Source organism: Pseudophryne corroboree, chromosome 7, assembly GCF_028390025.1.
Source record: "Pseudophryne corroboree isolate aPseCor3 chromosome 7, aPseCor3.hap2, whole genome shotgun sequence".
NCBI lineage: Eukaryota > Metazoa > Chordata > Amphibia > Anura > Myobatrachidae > Pseudophryne > Pseudophryne corroboree.
This window is the reverse complement of record NC_086450.1, coordinates 114679114-114697889: the sequence shown is the minus strand read 5'-3', so window position 1 is coordinate 114697889 and position 18776 is coordinate 114679114. Positions and strand designations below refer to the sequence as shown.

The 18776-nt window shown below is 44.1% G+C and overlaps 1 protein-coding gene across 3 annotated transcripts in view; it reads left to right on the top strand.

Annotated features, from left to right (window-relative positions):
- The first annotated feature begins 18499 nt into the window (after positions 1 to 18499).
- The window catches only part of LOC134944740 (retinol dehydrogenase 5-like), a 96550-nt gene continuing 96273 nt past the window's right edge, over positions 18500 to 18776 (top strand). For 2 of the 3 annotated variants that reach the window (XM_063933570.1, XM_063933572.1), the window contains exon 1: positions 18500 to 18654. In XM_063933570.1, coding sequence (XP_063789640.1) covers positions 18511 to 18654 — 144 coding nt within the window. In that variant the 5' untranslated portion in view covers positions 18500 to 18510. The remainder of the gene's footprint in view (positions 18655 to 18776) is intronic. The other variant, XM_063933571.1, reaches the window with a different exon arrangement.

Sequence of the window (18776 nt, the reverse complement as noted above, 5' to 3'; positions counted from 1 at the left end):
ACACTCTATTAGGATTTTCACCCCTTTCTCTCTGTGTGTTGCAGTTATCTTTTGCCCACCTGGGCAACCCAAAAAGTCTCTGGAAGATTTTTCTGCTCCCTTTTTATCCTCTGACATCTCCACCATCATTATGGGCAATTTCAATATCTCTGTTGACAGTCCACAATCTCCCCATGCCTCTAAACTACTCTCTATAACCTCCTCTCTTGGCCTCTCCCAATGGACTGACTCCTCTACTCATCAGGAGGGTCACTGCCTTGATCTTGTATTCACCAGACTATGCTCTGTTTCTGAACTTACTAACACTCCTTTCCCTCTCTCAGATCACAATCTTATCACCTACATGCTCTCCTCCATTACTTCAAACTCAATGTCCCTGAAGTCTACCAAGCCGCCTCTAAACCGCTGAAATATTAACGCTATTAATTTTCAACAACTATCTACCTCTCTGCAACCACTGCTCTCACCAATTTCTACATTCACCTCTCCTGAGACTGCTGTATCACACCTTAACCAAACTCTAGAAACGGCACTTGATGAAGTGGCTCCAGCTACCCATCACACTCCACATAGACTTAGATGTCAACCGTGGCACTCTAAATATACAAGACACCTACAAAAACTCTCACGTAAAGTAGAACACCAGTGGCGTTATTCTCGTAGTTCAAGTGACTTTCTCACATATAAGACCGTGTACCACTTAGAGATGAGCGGGTTCGGTTCCTCGGAATCCGAACCCGCCCGAACTTCAGGTTTTTTTACACGGGGCCGAGCAACTCGGATCTTCCCGCCTTGCTCGGTTAACCCGAGCGCGCCCGAACGTCATCATCCCGCTGTCGGATTCTCGCGAGGCTCGTATTCTATCGCGAGACTCGGATTCTATATAAGGAGCCGCGCGTCGCCGCCATTTTCACACGTGCATTGAGATTGATAGGGAGAGGACGTGGCTGGCGTCCTCTCCGTTTAGACTAGAGTACTAGAGAGAGACACAAATTTTGGGGAGCATATTATTAGGAGGAGTACTACTTGCTGCTGATAGTGTGACCAGTGACCACCAGTTTAATTAATCCGTTCTCTGCCTGATAAAAAACGATACACAGTGTGACACAGTCACATACCATATCTGTGCTCAGCCCAGTGTGCTGCATCATATGTAATACTGTATATCATTATCTGACTGTGCTGAGTGCTCACTGCTCACACAGCTTAATTGTGGGGGAGACTGGGGAGCAGTTATAGCAGGAGTACATATTTTAAGTACAGTGCACACTTTTGCTGCCAGAGTGCCACTGCCAGTGTGACTGACCAGTGACCACTGACCACCAGTATTGTGATTGTCTGCTGACCACCAGTATATTGTGATTGTCTGCCTGAAAAAGTTAAACACTCGTCGTGTGGTGTTTTTATAAACGCATTCTGCAGACAGTGTCCAGCAGGTCCGTCATTACATAATATATACCTGTCCGGCTGCAGTACTAGTGTGATATATATATATTTAAATTTTATCTCATTATCATCCAGTCTATATTAGCAGCAGACACAGTACGGTAGTCCACGGCTGTAGCTACCTCTGTGTCGGCAGTCGCTCGTTCATCCATAATTGTATACCACCTACCCGTGTTTTTTTTTTTTTCTATCTTCTTGATACTAGTAGCTTACTTTAGGAGTCTGCAGTGCTGAGTCTGACAGACAGTGTCCAGCAGGTCCGTCATTACATAATATATACCTGTCCGGCTGCAGTACTAGTGTGATATATATATATATTTTAATTTTATCTCATTTTCATCCAGTCTATATTAGCAGCAGAGACAGTACGGTAGTCCACGGCTGTAGCTACCTCTGTGTCGGCAGTCGCTCGTCCATCCATAATTGTATACCACCTACCCGTGGTTTTTTTTTTTTTTCTATCTTCTTGATACTAGTAGCTTACTTTAGGAGTCTGCAGTGCTGACAGACAGTGTCCAGCAGGTCCGTCATTACATAATATATACCTGTCCGGCTGCAGTACTAGTGTGATATATATATATATATATATTTTAATTTTATCTCATTATCATCCAGTCTATATTAGCAGCAGACACAGTACGGTAGTCCACGGCTGTAGCTACCTCTGTGTCGGCAGTCGCTCGTCCATCCATAATTGTATACCACCTACCCGTGGTTTTTTTTTTTCTATCTTCTTGATACTAGTAGCTTACTTTAGGAGTCTGCAGTGCTGACAGACAGTGTCCAGCAGGTCCGTCATTACATAATATATACCTGTCCGGCTGCAGTACTAGTGTGATATATATATATATTTTAATTTTATCTCATTATCATCCAGTCTATATTAGCAGCAGACACAGTACGGTAGTCCACGGCTGTAGCTACCTCTGTGTCGGCAGTCGCTCGTCCATCCATAATTGTATACCACCTACCCGTGGTTTTTTTTTTTTCTATCTTCTTGATACTAGTAGCTTACTTTAGGAGTCTGCAGTGCTGAGTCTGACAGACAGTGTCCAGCAGGTCCGTCATTACATAATATATACCTGTCCGGCTGCAGTACTAGTGTGATATATATATATATTTTAATTTTATCTCATTATCATCCAGTCTATATTAGCAGCAGACACAGTATGGTAGTCCACGGCTGTAGCTACCTCTGTGTCGGCAGTCGCTACCTCATTGCGCCTCTTTTTTTCTTTGCGTCATGTGCTGTTTGGGGAGTGTTTTTTGGAAGGGCCATCCTGCGTGACACTGCAGTGCCACTCCTAGATGGGCCAGGTGTTTGTGTCGGCCACTAGGGTCGCTTATCTTACTCACACAGCTACCTCATTGCGCCTATTTTTTTCTTTGCGTCATGTGCTGTTTGGGGAGTGTTTTTTGGAAGGGCCATCCTGCGTGACACTGCAGTGCCACTCCTAGATGGGCCAGGTGTTTGTGTCGGCCACTAGGGTCGCTTAGCTTACTCACACAGCTACCTCATTGCGCCTCTTTTTTTCTTTGCGTCATGTGCTGTTTGGGGAGTGTTTTTTGGAAGGGCCATCCTGCGTGACACTGCAGTGCCACTCCTAGATGGGCCAGGTGTTTGTGTCGGCCACTAGGGTCGCTTAGCTTAGTCATCCAGCGACCTCGGTGCAAATTTTAGGACTAAAAATAATATTGTGAGGTGTGAGGTGTTCAGAATAGACTGAAAATGAGTGGAAATTATGGTTTTTGAGGTTAATAATACTTTGGGATCAAAATGACCCCCAAATTCTATGATTTAAGCTGTTTTTTAGTGTTTTTTGAAAAAAACACCCGAATCCGACAAAAAAAATTCGGTGAGGTTTTGCCAAAACGCGGTCGAACCCAAAACACGGCCGCGGAACCGAACCCAAAACCAAAACACAAAACCCGAAAAATTTCAAGTGCACATCTCTAGTACCATTCTTATCATAATGCTCTGGACACTGCCAAACAAACATATTTCCAATCTCTCATCTCTGCTCAAGCCTCTAACCCCAAGCAACTTTTTAATACATTGAAATCACTTCTTGTCCCTCCCTCACCCAACCCACCAGCCAATGTCAGTGCGCAAGATCTTGCTTCCTATTTCAAGGACAAGATTGATAAGATCCAAAATGAAATGGTATGCTCTTCCACAGCCAGTGACCTGCTCAATTCCCTGCCTGAACCCGCTAACACCTTCTCTTAATTTGATCCTACAAATGAAGATGAAGTATCTGCACTCTTTTCATGTGCCTACTCTACTACCTCTCCCTTGACTCTATACCCTCACACAGGGTTGCCATCAGAAATTGTGGGGCCTGGGACTGACAAAATAGGCAGCCCCCCCACACACACTAAAAAATATATATATATATATATATAAAAAGTATAAAAATAACTAAAAATATATTTAAATAATGAATAAATAAATCCTGTGCACATATGGAGCAACACTATATCAATGCCCCTTGCAACATATTAATGCCCCCGATAGCGGTGCTGCTTACACACAAACTACCCCCAGTAGCGCTGGCGCTTAAACACAAACTGCCCCCTGTAGCGATGCCACTTATACATGCCTCCAATAGTAGCGCCGCTTACACATAAGGACCACACACACAGATACACCATACTTACCGACTTTATGGCTGCTCTCCCCAGGAGAGAGCAGCCAGGTCGGCTCAGCAGGGGACAGGGCAGTGATGAGCAGAGGGGGTGGGCCAGAGGCGGGGCATGGCAGAGGTAGAACAGGGGCGTGGCTGACATATTGCATCATATAAGCCACGCCCCTGCTGTGTAATGCTGCTACTACCGGCATTATACTGCAGGGGGCGTGGCTATGATTATGAAATTCAACAAGAATCACGTCATCGACTGCCCAGACCGCCCACTTTACTCGCTAAATGGGTAGCCGGGTGGGGGGACCCCAGAAATCGGGAGACTTGCCTGCTCTTCTTGGGGGTCGGGAGGTTTACACGATTTCCGGGAGCCTCCCGGCCATTCTGGGAGACCATACAAGTATGAGATACACACATACCCATACACACACACACATACCCATACAAACACACACAGATACACACATACCCATACGCACGCACACACACACACACACACACACTTTCTCTCTCTTACTTATTCTCCCTCAATTTACCTATCACAGTCTGGCAGGAGCTGTTGCAGATCATTCTGTGACCTGTGGTAGCAGCCAGCCTGGTCCCGTCTAGCCCAGCCCCCTCCATTCTGGTAGTGCCGCCCCTTTTCATGCCCGAGTTCAGACACTGTCACAGGAGGGGGGAGAGGACGCTGCAAACTTCAATTGAAAAAGTCCCTCCCAAAATGGCCGCCGCCTCAGAGGAGACAGTTATTAAAGATACTAGAGGAGCCTCCTCTAGTATCTTTAATAACTGTCTCCTATGAAGCAGCAGCCATTTTGGGAGGGACGCTTACAATTGATGCTTGCAGCGTCCTCTCCCCCTCCTGTGACAGTCAGATTTCAGGCACAAAAAGGGGGCGAAGCAAAGCTGCAGGCAGATGGCGGCATGAGTAGCCCGGGCCCTCTCCTTTCTGTTAGAGAGGCCGGGCCCGGGACTACTGCGCCCGCAGCACCCTCCTGATGGTGGGCCTGCCCTCACAAATTAGTAAAGCTCTGTCTGCTTTGCTCATCCCAACCTTAACTAACATCTGTAATCTCTCTCTATCTACTGGTATCTTTCCTTCTCTGTACAAGCATGAAGTGATTACTCCCATTCATAAAAAACAAAACTCTGACCCTAACTCTCTCTCAAACTACTGTCCCATCTCTCAGCTCCCATGCCCCTCCAAGCTACTTGAGAGACTTGCCTACACTCGCCTCACACACTTTCTTAACTCACACAGCCACTGGACCCACTTCAGTCAGGATTTCGTTCCCAACACTCCACAGAGATAGCACTGACTAAGGTAGTGAATGATTTGGTCACTGCTAAATCTAAAGGCCATTACTCGCTACTTTCTCTCCTTAATCTCTCTGCTGCTTTTGACACTGTTGACCACTCTCTTCTCATACAAACACTACAATCCCTAAGTATTCAGGACACAGCCCTTTCTTGGCCCTCATCCTACCTATCTAATCACTCCTTCAGTGTTCGTTTCTCTGATTCCACCTCCTCTTCGCTGCCTCTCTCAGTTGGAGTACCGCAAGGCTCAGTCTTAGGTCCTCTGCTTTTCTCTATCTATACCACATCTCTTGGCAAACTAATCAACTCTTTCAGATTTCAGTACCATCTGTATGTGGATGATACTCAAATACACCTATCCTCCCCAGATTTGTCACCATCTGTATTGGGCCGTGTCACTGAATGCTTTTCTGCCATTTCATCTTGGATGACATCTCGCCACCTCAAACTTAATATTTCCAAAACAGAATTAATTATATTTCCACTGGCCAATAGTAGTTAGCAGCCTGACAACTCTATCACTGTTGATAACTCAGCAATAATCCCTACCCCACAAGCTCGCTGCCTAGGTGTCATTCTTGACACTGAACTGTCCTTTGTTCCCCACATTCAATCTGTCTCAAGGTCATGTTACATTCATCTAAGAAACATAGCCAAAATACGACCATATCTTACACAAGACACAGCAAAAACTCTAATCCATGCTCTCATTATTTCCCGCAATTTGTAATAGTCTCCTGATCGGTCTTCCCAAACATAGGCTCTCACCACTACAATCCATTTTGAATGCAGCTGCGAGGCTAATCTTCCTCGCTAGACGTTCATCGTCTGCAGATCCGCTCTATCAGTTCCTCCATTGGTTACCGGTATTCTACCGTATTAAATATAAAATTCTTTTACTTACATACAAGGCCATTAACCAAACTGCACCAACATACATCTCTTCACTCATCTCAAAATATCTCCCTACCCGACCTCTCCGTTCTGCACAAGATCTGCGTCTCTCTTCCACACGCATTACTTGTTCACACTCAAAATGACAGGACTTTATCCAGGCTTCACCCACTCTGTGGAATACCCTCCCACGCACAATAAGACTCACCTCTAGTCTCCAAACCTTTAAACGTTCCCTGAAAACTCACCTCTTCAGACAAGCCTATCAAATTCCAGACCCACCCACATAACCTACAGTGCTTCCCTATCTAATTACATGATCTCTGTACAGTACACATAACATCACATATCTTGTCTTTCTTTACTCTCATACCCTCCTGAAACTTGCCCAACATTGCTGGGTGATCATATCATACAACCCATTAAAATCCTAGAAATCTGGTGGACCATTATGAAACAGGTAGCATCTATCCTTGTGTATCAATGCCTATTTCCCTATAGATTGTAAGCTTGTGAGCAGGGCTTTTCCTACCTCTATGTCTGTCTGTTTTTACCCAGTTTTGTTCTAATACTGTTGTTCCCCAGTTTTGTTCTATTACTGTTGTTGTAATTGTAATGCGCAACGGAATATGCTGCGCTATATAAGAAACTGTTAATAATAATAATAGTTACTCCCGTAGGACTGTAATATCCATAATCATAAATAACAGCTGAGGCCAAGGTGATCATTGAGACCTTTGGGATGGACAGTACCTAATCGGGAAATCTATCTTGTCTCCAATTGTAGTAGTCTAGCTGATCGATCACTACCTCTAGGTGGGGGTTGCACCTGATCAATCATACGGTATCTTAAAGATACCAAAGGGTGGCATGCCTGGCAATAATGTCTGGCCACTGGCTGCTCACTCTCACCCTTAGTGATAGCTGCTTTGATGGCGGATCTGTGGGCTGGCATACATTTCATTTTATTTTATTGTCATAACATAGATGATTTACTTGTATTCTGGAAAGGCCCCTGCCAGGACCTTGAGCAGGTCATTTATCAACACAATCGGTTATACCCCCCTATCAGACTTACTTATTGTATATGTGATACCAGCATTAGTTATCTAGATGTTCAAATTTCCCTCAAAGATGGTCAAATTGTAACATCATTGTTTGCAAAACCAATGGACCGCAATAATTTGCTTAACTATAGCAGTTTTCATCCAGGGCCCCTCAAACAAGGGTTGCCTTACTCCCAGTTTGTCCAAATCAGAAGCTAAAACAAAAGTCCTGAGTTTGGATCGATCTGTATTACTGGAAGAGACATTGATAACACCTCATACCCAAACCATGATTCCTTGGGTGGGCCAATATAGCTCTGCTAGTAAAGGAATTAATTTGATCTCGAAAAAAATGTGGCCCATTGTGCAGAGCGACCCGGAGTTAAAGTTAACTGATACCAAGCTGATGTCTTGCTACACTAGAGGTAAGAACCTCACTAGAGGTAAGAACCTCACGGATATCGAGGTTAAGACAGATATCACAGACCGAGTAGCCCCCTCCAGTAACTTTACCAACAATAAAAAGGGTTGCATTAGATGCACATTACCACATGCCAATTCCTGATCCCTGGAGATACATTTACACATCCTCACTCTGGCCATACATACTACATTAAATGCAGACTGATTTGTTACTCTAAGTTTGTAGTCTATCAACTGTTATGTCCCTGTGGGCTGTCATAAGTTGGAAAAACAGAGATCAAGTTTAAGGAACGTATGGCAGCCCACAGATCTGCTATCAAAGCAGATATCACTAAGGGTGAGAGTGAGCAGCCCGTGGCCAGACATTATTGCCAGGCATGCCACCCTTTGGTATCTTTAAGTTACTGTATGATTGATCAGGTGCAACCCCCACCTAGAGGTGGTGATCGATCAGCTAGACTACTACAATTGGAAATGGATTTCCCGATTAGGTACTATTCATCCCAAAGGTCTCAATGATCACCTTGGCCACAGCTGTTATTTATAATTATGGTTATTCCACTCCTACGGGAGTAACTATGGATATATATTAGATAGCTTTAAATACCCGATGGCCTAACTCATTGTCCCTGTTTAGCAGTACCACCCTTAGGGTGCTATATCACCCCGTACACTTTATACTATATACCCTAAGAGTTGATATCCCAGTATGATATACTGTAGGTACGTAGGTTTGTTAAAGGTGGAATTTTCCTCCTTTGTTTATAAATGCATAACTGTAAATCCTCTTATATTACCAACAGCGATTTAGGGATGACCTATGCTGTTTAGGAGTTTACTGTATGATGTATACATTAATATTACTGTTTAGTTTTGTATTTGTATGCATTTTCTACACTTTTGTATGTACTGCTATTTTAGCTATGGGGGTAATTCTGAGTTGATCGCAGCAGCAAATATGTTAGCAAATGGGCAAAACCATATTCACTGCAGGTGGGGCAGATATAACATTTGCAGAGAGTGTTAGATTTGGGTGGGGTGTGTTCAAACTGAAATCTAACTTGCAGTGTAAAAATAAAGCAGCCAGTATTTACCCTGCATAGAAACAAAATAACCCACCCAAATCTAACTCTCTCTGCACATGTTATATTTGCCCCCCCCTTAAGTGCACATGGTTTTGCCCAATTGCTAACAAACTTGCTGCTGCGATCAACTTGGAATTACCCCCTATGTGTATCCAGTTGCTATGGTGATGGGGAGCACCACTATGATGGAGCTGTGTGAAACGTCACCATCTATGCGCCGCCTGGAGTGAGCACGTGACCCACCTCCAGGACGCGGCCAGTCACCGGATGTCACTGTCTTGTAGAAGGTAAGACTTTTTTATGCACTATTTACCTGACAAAAATGGCACAATAAAGGCATTGAAACGTTGCCTCACTAACTTGCCGTCACGTGCGTTATTGTGTTAGCCACAAGGAGTGCCATACCACCCTCCAGCTTATATATATATATATATATATATATATATCCTGCTTGCCTATTCTCCCGGAATGGCCAGGGGATGCCTGAAAATCAAGTGGCACTCCTGGCCACCCCGAAAAGTTTGCAAGTCTCCCGGCCGGCAGCCAAGTCCCCGCGCTCCCCCAGGAGAATAGTGGGGGAGTGCGGGGTCACCTGCTCCTCCCCCATCATGCCTCCCTGTGACTCACCATGCCATATACACACACACACACACACATATATATATATATATATATATATATATATATATATATAAACACTTGACGGCGGCACCCACGGCATGAAATAACTTCACAGACAGCAGGTAGAAATCAACGTTTCAAAGCTTTACTTCGTCATCAGGATAACAAGTAATAGAAAATTACATGCCTTAAATAACAAATATCCCACACCACGTGTAACGCCACAGGTAAGCAGGATCCGGAATGAGGATGCCCACTGATGATGTCCACACCCATTGCCCAAAACAGCAGCTGTATACAATAAAGTCAAGATTAAAAACACTGGAGTAACTTGTTGATTACACTTAAGGATGTAACAAATCACAAAGAATATCAGGGGTAATTCCAAGTTGATCGCAGCAGGATTTTTGTTAGCAATTGGGCAAAACCATGTGCACTGCAGGGAAGGCAGATATAACATGTGCAGAGAGAGTTAGATTTGGGTGGGGTGTGTTCAATCTGCAATCTAATTTGCAGTGTAATAATAAAGCAGCCAGTATTTTTCCTGCACAGAAATAAAATAACCCACCCAATTCTAACTCTTTCTGCACATGTTATATCTGCCTCCCCTGCAGTGCACATGGTTTTGCCCAATTGCTATCAAAAATCCTGCTGCGATCAACTTGGAATTACCCCCATCATTCTGGTTACAAATAGATACACTTGCAACCAACTGATCAGAAAAAGAACAGTTGTATCAACAAACATAATATAACTAAATTGATACACTAGCAATGTCACAAAATAGCAATAGCACAGAATGCAGTTTAGATCATATAGTCACACAATATAATAAACAAATGGATGTATCCTATAAAAAGCAATGTAAACCTAAACTCTCATTTAATCCATCTGGAGAGATGGCTCTTAAATGAAAGATCCACTGAGCTTCACAGCATAAGAGCCTGAGAGAGTGATCACCACCATGTAAACTGGCAAGTATATGGTCAATGATCATATATCGCAATTGATGCACCGCATACCCCGCCACCGCAAAGTGCCGGGCCACCGGCTGCTCGCTGGTGCCGCATTCTAGAGCTGACTTAATGGCTGATCTATGTGCTGCCATCCTAATGCGGGGAGTAGTGTCAGTTTTCCCGACATAACTAAGTCCACATGGACAGGTGATAAGGTAAATAATGAACCTAGTAGTGCAGGTAACACGATCCCTAATGTCATAACGTTTACCAGTTAAAGGATGAGAAAAATGAGTCCCTGTAGTAAGTGATCTACAGGCAGTACATTTTAAACAGCGAAAGTACCCATTCTTAATTGTGAGAAACAGTAGTTTGCAGGAATCTATGATCTGCAAACTTCCTTTGTTCTAGGGAATAGGATTGCCACCTAGCAACAGCTGGTGGGTTATGTAGTAAGCATCCTGATTTTTCCCTGTAAGGCAGGGAAGTGAAATTTTTAAATCACTAACCTGCCGACACTAACAGTGAAGTTGCACTAGCCCAGCAGGCTAGGTTGTGCATGGGTCACATGCACACTAGCAGCTGGGCGGGGATAACACTCACTGAATCAGATTTTTCAAAGCTTATTGGTAGCAATCCTAATAACAAGAACACCTGTGGGTGAATATTGGGGGTAATTCTGAGTTGATCGCAGCAGCAAGTTTGTTAGCAATTGGGCAAAACCACGTGCACTGCAGGGGGGGGGGCAGATGTAACATGTGCAGCGAGAGTTAGATTTGGGTGGGGTGTATTCAAGCTGAAATCTAACTTGCAGTGTACAAATAAAGCAGCCAGTATTTACCCTGCACAGAAACAAAATAACCCACCCAAATCTAACTCTCTCTGCACATGTTATATCTGCCCCCCCCCCCCTGCAGTGCACATGGTTTTGCCCAATTGCTAACAAACTTGCTGCTGCGATCAACTCAGAATTACCCCCATTGTGTATGTTGGAACAAAGGAGAGTAATGCCTCCACATTTAGATCTGAACTGACTGAACCATTTATTTAGGCACACAGTACTGGTGAGGCTTGTGAAAGGCAAACCCTGAGAAGAAATAACATATATATATATATATATATATACCATACTTGCCTACCTGACCCTCTCCATGAGGGAGAAAATGCTCTGTTCCTGGACTTTCCTGGTAATGTATGATTGCCATCACCAGTGGTGAAACACCTTTCTTATCAATTACCAGGAAAGTCTAGGAACAGAGCATTTTCTCCCTCATGGAGAGGGTCAGGTAGGCAAGTATGATATACACACACACACTGCTCAAAAAAATAAAGGGAACACTTAAACAACACAATGTAACTCCAAGTCAATCACACTTCTGTGAAATCAAACTGTCCACTTAGGAAGCAACACTGATTGACAATCAATTTCACATGCTGTTGTGCAAATGGAATAGACAACAGGTGGAAATTATAGGCAATTAGCAAGACACCCCCAATAAAGGAGTTGTTCTGCAGGTGGTGACCACAGACCACTTCTCAGCTCCTATGCTTTCTGGCTGTTGTTTTGGTCACTTTTGAAAGCTGGCGGTGCTTTCACTCTAGTGGTAGCATGAGACGGAGTCTACAACCCACACAAGTGGCTCAGGTAGTGCAGCTCATCCAGGATGGCACATCAATGCGAGCTGTGGCAAGAAGGTTTGCTGTGTCTGTCAGCGTAGTGTCCAGAGCATGGAGGCGCTACCAGGAGACAGGCCAGTACATCAGGAGTTGCGGAGGAGGCCGTAGGAGGGCAACAACCCAGCAGCAGGACCGCTACCTCCGCCTTTGTGCAAGGAGGAACAGGAGGAGCACTGCCAGAGCCCTGCAAAATGACCTCCAGCAAGCCACAAACCAAGATTGGCAAATTCGCCACTGGCACCCTGTGCTCTTCACAGATGAAAGCAGGTTCTCACTGAGCACATGTGACAGATGTGACAGATTCTGGAGACGCCAAGGAGAACGTTCTGCTGCCTGGAACATCCTCCAGCATGACCGGTTTGGCAGTGGGTCAGTAATGGTGTGGGGTGGCATTTCTTTGGGGGGCCGCACAGCCCTCCATGTGCTCGCCAGAGGTAGTCTGACTGCCATTAGGTACCGAGATGAGATCCTCAGACCCCTTGCGAGACCATATGCTGGTGCGGTTGGCCCTGGGCTCCTCCTAATGCAAGACAATGCTACAGCTCATGTGGCTGGAGTGTGTCAACAGTTCCTGCAAGACGAAGGCATTGATGCTATGGACTGGCCCGCCCGTTCCCCAGACCTGAATCCAATTGAGCACATCTGGGACATCATGTCTCGCTCCATCCACCAACGCCACGTTGCACCACAGACTGTCCAGGAGTTTGCGGATGCTTTAGTCCAGGTCTGGGAGGAGATCCCTCAGGAGACCATCCGCCACCTCATCAGGAGCATGCCTAGGCGTTGTAGGGAGGTCATACAGGCACGTGGAGGCCACACACACTACTGAGCCTCATTTTGACTTGTTTTAAGGACATTACATCAAAGTTGGATCAGCCTGTAGTGTGTTTTTCCACTTTAATTTTGAGTGTGACTCCAAATCCAGACCTCCATGGGTTAATTTATTTGATTTCCATTGATAATTTTTATGTGATTTTGTTGTCAGCACATTCAACTATGTAAAGAACAAAGTATTTAATAAGAATATTTCATTCATTCAGATCTAGGATGTGTTATTTAAGTGTTCCCTTAATTTTTTGAGCAGTGTATATCATTCAGACGGGACTGCATATCAAACGGTTTACTGTATATGCCTTTGATGAGAAATTAAATGAATGGCAATGTGACACCAACTTGTATTGTCTTTAGCCATTTTGTCTGTGGTAAGCTCTCTTTACTAAAGTCTAGCTCTGGAAGCACAATGCACAAAGGGCTTCATACAGTATGTTCACTTTGAGCTCTAGGCTTCAGCACCACAAAGGACCTTCGAACCATATAACAAGACATTACTCCTGACAGAAAGTCTGGTCCAACCAGGTCTACGTGTGAGAGACTAGATTAGTCCAGATACTTTGGTTCTAGTTTTGATAAGCCTGCTCTAGCGAGCAATGATACTATTCTAAAGTTTGAAAAATAGTTAACTGCTTGTCCCACAATGCAGTAGTCCTGCTGATAACTTTTAGAAGGGAGCAAGAAAAAGTGTATCCAGGGAGCATACAGATTATCCTTCCTTTCTGCCTAGCCCAGAAGCCCCATCACCTAAGCCCAGGACATATAGCAGAGGACCTGCTGTAACTGTAATTTTAATAGTTTTTCTCAGAGTTTTATTTGAGAAATCAGCAGTTTAGCAGTGTTAGCACACAATAATGCATTAAGAGCTGCACAAAAACTGTGAGAAAAGAATTGGCATATCAAGCAGGCCTATGAGAATCCTCAGCGCCATATAATATTATTTTATAAGTGTAGACCTGAATGCCTGTTTAGAATTTTCATGGACCTCAAATTGCGAATGCAAAGCCCAGTTTGAGGATGGAGTATAGGTTAGGCAGAAGTGTCCTGGCAGCTAGATCCACCCTTGTAATCTGGAATTAGGATTCCCATTCAGAAGTGTGGGGATTAGGAAGGAAAAGTGTTAATGACATTGGCCAGTAGTCATATTGGGGGTCATTCCGAGTTGATCGCTCACTAGCTGTTTTTAGCAGTAGTGCAAATGTTAAGCCGCCGCCCTCTGGGAGTATATTTTAGCTTAGCAGAAGTGCGAACGAAAGGTTCGCAGTGCGGCTACAAAAAAAAATTGTGCAGTTTCAGAGTAGCTCCAGACCTACTCAGCGCTTGCGATCACTTCAGACTGTTCAGTTCCAGATTTGACGTCACAAACACGCCCTGCGTTTTTCCAACCACGCCTGCATTTTCCTGGCACACCTGCGTTTTTTTTCGAACACTCCCCAAAAACGGTCAGTTGACATCCAGAAATGCCCACTTCATGTCAATCACACTGCGGCCAGCAGTGCGACTGAAAAGCTTTGCTAGACCTTGTGTAAAACTGCATTGGCCATTGTGAAAGTACATCACGCGTGCGCATTGCGCCGCATGCGCAGAAGTGCCAGTTTTTTGCTTCATCGCTGTGCAGCGAACATTTTCAGCTAGCGATCAACTCGGAATGACCCCCATTATCTCTTATTCAGAGATGGGTTTCTAATGTTTTTGTCAACTACTGGCAATATCAGAGAACTTTGTGTATACGCCTCAGCTGACATCCCTGTGAGGATTTATTTATTTATTTTAGTGGCAACGTCAGTCTTGAACATGTGCCTACCTCAGAAAATGGTTTATCATGATCAGAGTCCATTTTTTACCTCAGAGTCTGAGGGATTATTATTTCCTCACAACTACTGTACTACGTGAGGAGAAGGATGATGATAACACAGTGACAACCCTTTGTGTGTGTGTTATTTTTGTATATTCATGCCTGATACAGTGAGAGGCGAAATATGCAGTATATCTGTGACAGAAAGCAGCACTGCATCCTCTATCATCGTATGACAGAAAGCTCCTCAGTGCCCAATGTGACATTGAAGACACAGCTGTCCCAATCCCTTCCTCAGACTCTGCATCTACCACAGAGGAGGGACTGGAGGATTAAGCAATATGGGAAGCACCAGCATTGGGTTTGTCATGAGAGTACCCTTTAATCATATTTCAGGTCTCCACTTGCTGCCAGATCCAGACAGAGGTATATTGCCGGCTATGGGCAGTACTGTTCTGTCAGCTCCGGACAGGATAGGTTTGCCTGCTACGGGCAGTTTCAGTGAGTGATAAAATAGATTGGCCTGAACAGGCATCCCTGTGAGAAATCCATATTATTTGTATTTATTTAGTTATATTTGATAGCAACACACTTACCATAATATGGAGAAAGACCTGAAAGACTGCGTAGGGAATATAATATGACAGTAGCAGCATAAACGCACCGTCTGGGCTTGCGGAGCGCTGCTCAGTGCATCACTTTGGCCTGGAAGGGGTTAAGGTTTTTGTAGTGGGAGGAACGTAGATAGAGGAACCGGGAGGCTATTGGCTGGATTGTGGATAGGGGCTGTACTGCCATGGATATAGGTTGCTAATCCACCATTTCCTGCCTCTTTAGTGGCGCGTGGATGCATCTGACGTGTGAGGTTTAAGACTGCGTAGGGAATATAATATGACAGTAGCAGCATAAACGCACCGTCTGGGCTTGCGGAGCGCTGCTCAGTGCATCACTTTGGCCTGGAAGGGGTTAAGGTTTTTGTAGTGGGAGGAACGTAGATGGAGGAACCGGGAGGCTATTGGCTGGATTGTGGATAGGGGCTGTACTGCCATGGATATAGGTTGCTAATCCACCATTTCCTGCCTCTTTCAGTGTCTTCACGTAACCCGCCCTCCCGCCCTGAAACACAAGAGTTGGTTTTGTTTTACTGTTGGGTTCATTGTGTCGGCTTTCGGTGGCCGGTTTTCTGAACGGTTACTTAAATTTAATGATGAGTTCACGGTTAGTCAGTTTGGGTGTACTTTGAGGTAATTTTATATCTTTTAGAATTAGTTTCCGGGCATCATTTACCAAGTGGGTCCATATAATTAGTATAAAACATATGTGGATGGCGGGGCCGGTGGCCCAATTTTTTATCCCGTAGGGGCGGAGCGGACCTCCGTCCCTGCAACTGTTGGTGGACAGGGGTAGTGGCAGAAGGTCGACCCCTGTCCTTGGATTTTTGATTTTTCGATGTCTGGGATGGAGGCAGGAGGCCGATCCCGGAACATCTGGGGCAGGAGGCTCCCTCACACATATGTTTTTTATTGCTTGTTTTTATGTATTATAATGTTGATCACCCATGTTACGTTTATTATGTTTAACCGTTCTTCTCCCCGCCACCTTTAGTTAGAGAGGGAAGTCTGCATTTTAGTTTTAGTATTTAATAGGCCTCCCTCTCAGTCAGAAAATAAAAGCTGACCCCTTTCACGCCAACTATAGTTGTGGTGTTTTTATTTCATAAGATAAGTGTGCTTGAGTGGCGCGTGGATGCATCTGACGTGTGAGGTTTATGATTAGCTCAAAGTTGTACCTCAGAATGTGAATTGGCGATCAGGTATTATCTCTGAAGGATTTCTCATTCCCTCTGATAAATACTGTGTCTCAGGTGAGGGAGTAGTAAACACTGATATAACCTTTACCAAGGTTGTTATGTCAATTTTTGTAATATATGAGGAAATAACAGTGTGTCAGCCAGAGAGACTGAGACTGTGTCCTCATCCTTCAGCGCTGAAGAAAAATCTGATTCAGTGAGTGTTAGCCCCGCCCAACTGCTAGTGTGCATGTGACCTATGCACAACCTAGCCTGCTGGGCAAGTGCAACTTCACTGTTAGTGTCGGCAGGTTAGTGATTTAAAAATTTCACCTCCCTGCCTTACAGCGGAAAATCAGGATGCTTACTACATGACCCACCTGCTGTTGCTAGGTGGCAATCCTCCCGACGAACAAAATGGCTCTGCTCACTTTGTTGTAAATGTAATCCAGTGACATCCATTTTCATAACCCAGTCACGAATACTTTTGCCATGAGTGTAACATGGCATAATTCTGGTGTCACTGAGAAAATTTACCGTACACGGGTCAGTGTTATATGTAAACTGTACTGGATGCCCATCGTACGCAAATGCCTACATGATATCTTTTGAGCATGACATTTTATTTAATTATACTAATTTCACTGAATTTTCCATTATTTGGACGGGCCCCAAAAATCAGGTTGTGGAATTTATTGATAGACATAATGAGAGCGGGCATCCAGTACAGTTTACATATAACATTGACCCGTGTACAGTAAATTTTCTTGATGTACAGGTAGCAATCATTGACAACAAACTAGTAACTTCACTTTACAGTAAGCCCAAGGACAGGAATACGTTCTTACATGCTAAGAGTTTTCATCCCACCCCTTTAAAGAGGGGTCTCCCTTACACTCAATTTTTGAGAGCTATGCGCATATGCAGTGACTTTTATACAGCAGTTAGTCAAATTGATAATATGATTAAGAGGTTCTTACAATAGGGGGTACAGCTATGATGATCTTCTTGTGGCTAAAAATAAAGCTATTACCATTCCCAGAGAACAGCTATTGGGTGTTAAACAACATTTGACTAATCAGAAACGCCTCCCGTGGGTTAATCATTACAATGTAAATAGTGAGAGAATCAGTAAATCTGCTAAACAGTCTTTGGCCCATTGTGAGTTCAAACAGTGATTTAAATCTCAGTGACACCAGAATTATGCCATTTTACACTCGTGGCAAAAGTATTCGTGACTGGGTTATGAAAACGGACGTCACTGGATTACATTTACAACAAAGTGAGCAGAGCCGTTTTCTCACAGTTAAGAATGGGTGCTTTCGCTGTTTAAAATGTACTGCCTGTAGATCACTTACTACAGGGACTCATTTTTCTCATCCTTTAACTGGTAAACGTTATGAGATTAGGGATCGTGTTACCTGCACTACTAGGTTCATTATTTACCTTATCACCTGTCCATGTGGACTTAGTTATGTCGGGAAGACTGACACTACTCTCCTCATTAGTATGGCAGCACATAGATCAGCCATTAAGTCAGCTCTAGAATGCGGCACCAGCGAGCAGCCGGTGGCCCGGCACTTTGCAGTGGCGGGGCATGCGGTGCATCAATTACGATAAATGATCATTGACCATATACCTGCCAGTTTACGCGGTGGTGATCGCTCCCTCAGGCTCTTATGCTGTGAAGCTCAGTGGATCTTTCATTTAAGAGCCATCTCTCCAGATGGATTAAATGAGAGTTTAGGTTTACATTGCTTTTTATAGGATACATCCATTTGTTTATTATATTGTGTGACTATATGATCTAAACTGCATTCTGTGCTATTGCTATTTTGTGACATTGCTAGTGTATCAATTTATTTATTTATTTATATTATGTTTGTTGATACAACTTCTTTTTATGATCAGTTGGTTGCAAGTGTATCTATTTGTAACCAGAATGATATTCTTTGTGATTTGTTACAGCCTCAAGTGTAATCAACATGTTACTCCAGAGTTTATTCTTGACTTCATTGTATACAGCTGCGGTTTTGGGCGATGGGTGTGGACGTCATCAGTGGGTGTCCTCATTCCGGATCCTGCTTACCTGTGGCGATACACGTGGTGTGGGATATTTGGTATTTAAGGTATGTAATTTTGTATTCCTTGTTATCCTGATGACGAAGTACAGCTATGAAACGTTGATTTCTACCTGATGTCTGTGACGTTATTTCATGCCATGGATGCTGCCGTCAAGTGTTTGTGTGAA